Here is a 1,911-nt window from a genome sequence, read left to right as displayed (position 1 = left end):
AGGCTGAGGCAGAAGGATCGCCAGAGCCCAGCAGGTTGAGGCTGCAGTGGCTGGGAGCGTGCCACTGCACTCCAGTCTGGGCGACAGAGTGAAACCCCAACTCAAAAAAAATAAAAAATAAAAAAATAATAATTAGATGTTGCCAAATATGAATACCCTAAAAGTACCAGTAAAGTTGCAGAACTAGCCTGATTCAAAAGTCATATTATGATTTTTCAGTTTTACTAAAGAATAACCATGACAATTACAACTCACCTTCACTCTAAGTGTCCAAGTGAAAAGAAAGCCAGAAGTTTAGACAAGAAATGTACCTTGACAACACCATAAGGAATGCGCCAGAGACAAGCAACATTCCTATCTTAGTTAACCTCCAGAAAATGGGAAAGTGACAGCACTGGCATGCCACCCAACATTCATGTACATAGCTACTCTGAGTCTGTTTTCCCAAGCATTGCATCTTCACAACTGCCTTCTAAACAACCTAAAAGCAGAGGCTTATTTTCACAATGAATACTAATTGAAATGTTTTCTCATAGCTGACTGAGATAAAACACATAGGACTACTATCCTTACCTACTCATAGGAAGACCTGAGAACAAGAGTGATCACTAGAAAGCAAATTTACTTCCATGAAGAACACTCTAGAACAAATCAATGGAAAGCAGAGCACAGGAACGTTTTCAATTACCTGGTCGTTTTTTCTTTGGCTCCTCCAGTGGGATGGGTTTCTTAGAAACAGCATCTTTCACAGCCTGTCTTAGCTTCCGTTGCTCTTTTCGGTACTTCTTGAGAGTGCTTTGTTGTTTAAATTGCTTGTTTTTTAGCTTGTTTTCAAGCTTGACTTTACTAGTTTTTAGCAACTTGCGAAAGCTTGGGACTTGTTTTTTATTTCTTCTCTAGAAAACAACAGAAAGAACACTGCATAACCAGAAATGTACAGTTTTATTTTTAAAATCAGGCTAAAGAGTACTGATGGTCAATTTCATCAGAACAATTCCGCAATCTTCACATCTCACAGTCCCGTTTCGTGCACGTAAGTGCTAAAACCAAAGTATGGCATTCGTTGGCAATTCAGAGCTGGTTAAGTACCTGTAGTTTATCACATTCAGAGCAAAACGCTGTCTTTAATAACGACGGACATCTCCATACAGCTTGCCATTTACTAAGTGCCCCCAACAAGTCACCTCCGAAGGCCTAGTTAGGTGCAGATCGCTGTCATCCTCACACTACTGATGAAGCAGCGAAGACCAGGAGGTTGTGCCACTTGCCAGAGTCCCCTAAAGCGAGGAGGGCCAAACCGAATTCCGATCCTTGGATTCCACCTCTCTTGCTGGCGACCCCTCCCTCCCTCAGGAATCCAAACCCCAGGACCAGCTCTAAGGGAGAAGCAGGGCAGATCACTCGCTTTCCCGTCTCTTTACCCTTCCCGGGGGGCTGGGGGCGGGGGTGGATTCGTATCGGGTCTCGCGACTCACATCGTAAGCTCACTGAGGGCGGGACCCTGACCCTGCTTCTCCACTGCAGAAAAAAGGTCCGAAAGACAACCGTGAAGAGCCCTTCAAAGCCTGACACCTTATGGCTGGTGTCACCGGGCTCCCCGGCAGCCGTGCGCTCGCACAGTGGGCGACCACGGACGCGCGGGTCCCAGGACCGGGAAGCGGACAGCGCGGAGTCCGGGGGGTGGGGAGCCGGGACTCGACCCCCGCCCCACCCCCGGGGTAAACCCGCCCCGAGGCTACTACCCCAGGCAGCGACCCTGTCAGCCGGAAGGGTCCCAGGCCGCAGCGACCGGACTTCAGAGGACACCCACCGCCTTCATCCTTAGGCCTGAAGGGAGTCCCGGCGGGACAAGCTCCGCGGCTGCAGGGGGATCCCAGGAAGCCGGCGGGAGCGACCCACGTGCAGAACCCG

At 49.3% G+C, this 1,911-nt stretch overlaps 1 protein-coding gene across 1 annotated transcript in view; it reads right to left on the bottom strand.

The window, feature by feature from the left end:
- The window catches only part of NOC3L (NOC3 like DNA replication regulator), a 32,470-nt gene extending 30,603 nt beyond the window's left edge, over positions 1-1,867 (bottom strand). Inside the window, exons 1-2 of the mRNA XM_008074583.2 lie at positions 1,811-1,867; positions 689-896 (exon numbers count right to left, since the gene is read on the bottom strand). Of these exons, the coding sequence (XP_008072774.1) occupies positions 689-896; positions 1,811-1,819 (217 nt within the window). The 5' untranslated portion in view covers positions 1,820-1,867. The remainder of the gene's footprint in view (positions 1-688; positions 897-1,810) is intronic.
- Positions 1,868-1,911: the final 44 nt, after the last annotated feature.

The sequence above is a fragment of the Carlito syrichta genome, unplaced genomic scaffold (genome assembly GCF_000164805.1).
Source record: "Carlito syrichta isolate Samal-C Ts95f unplaced genomic scaffold, Tarsius_syrichta-2.0.1 Scaffold316493, whole genome shotgun sequence".
Taxonomy (NCBI): domain Eukaryota; kingdom Metazoa; phylum Chordata; class Mammalia; order Primates; family Tarsiidae; genus Carlito; species Carlito syrichta.
Note: the sequence above shows the minus strand (reverse complement) of the source record. Positions and strands in the feature narration are given on the sequence as shown.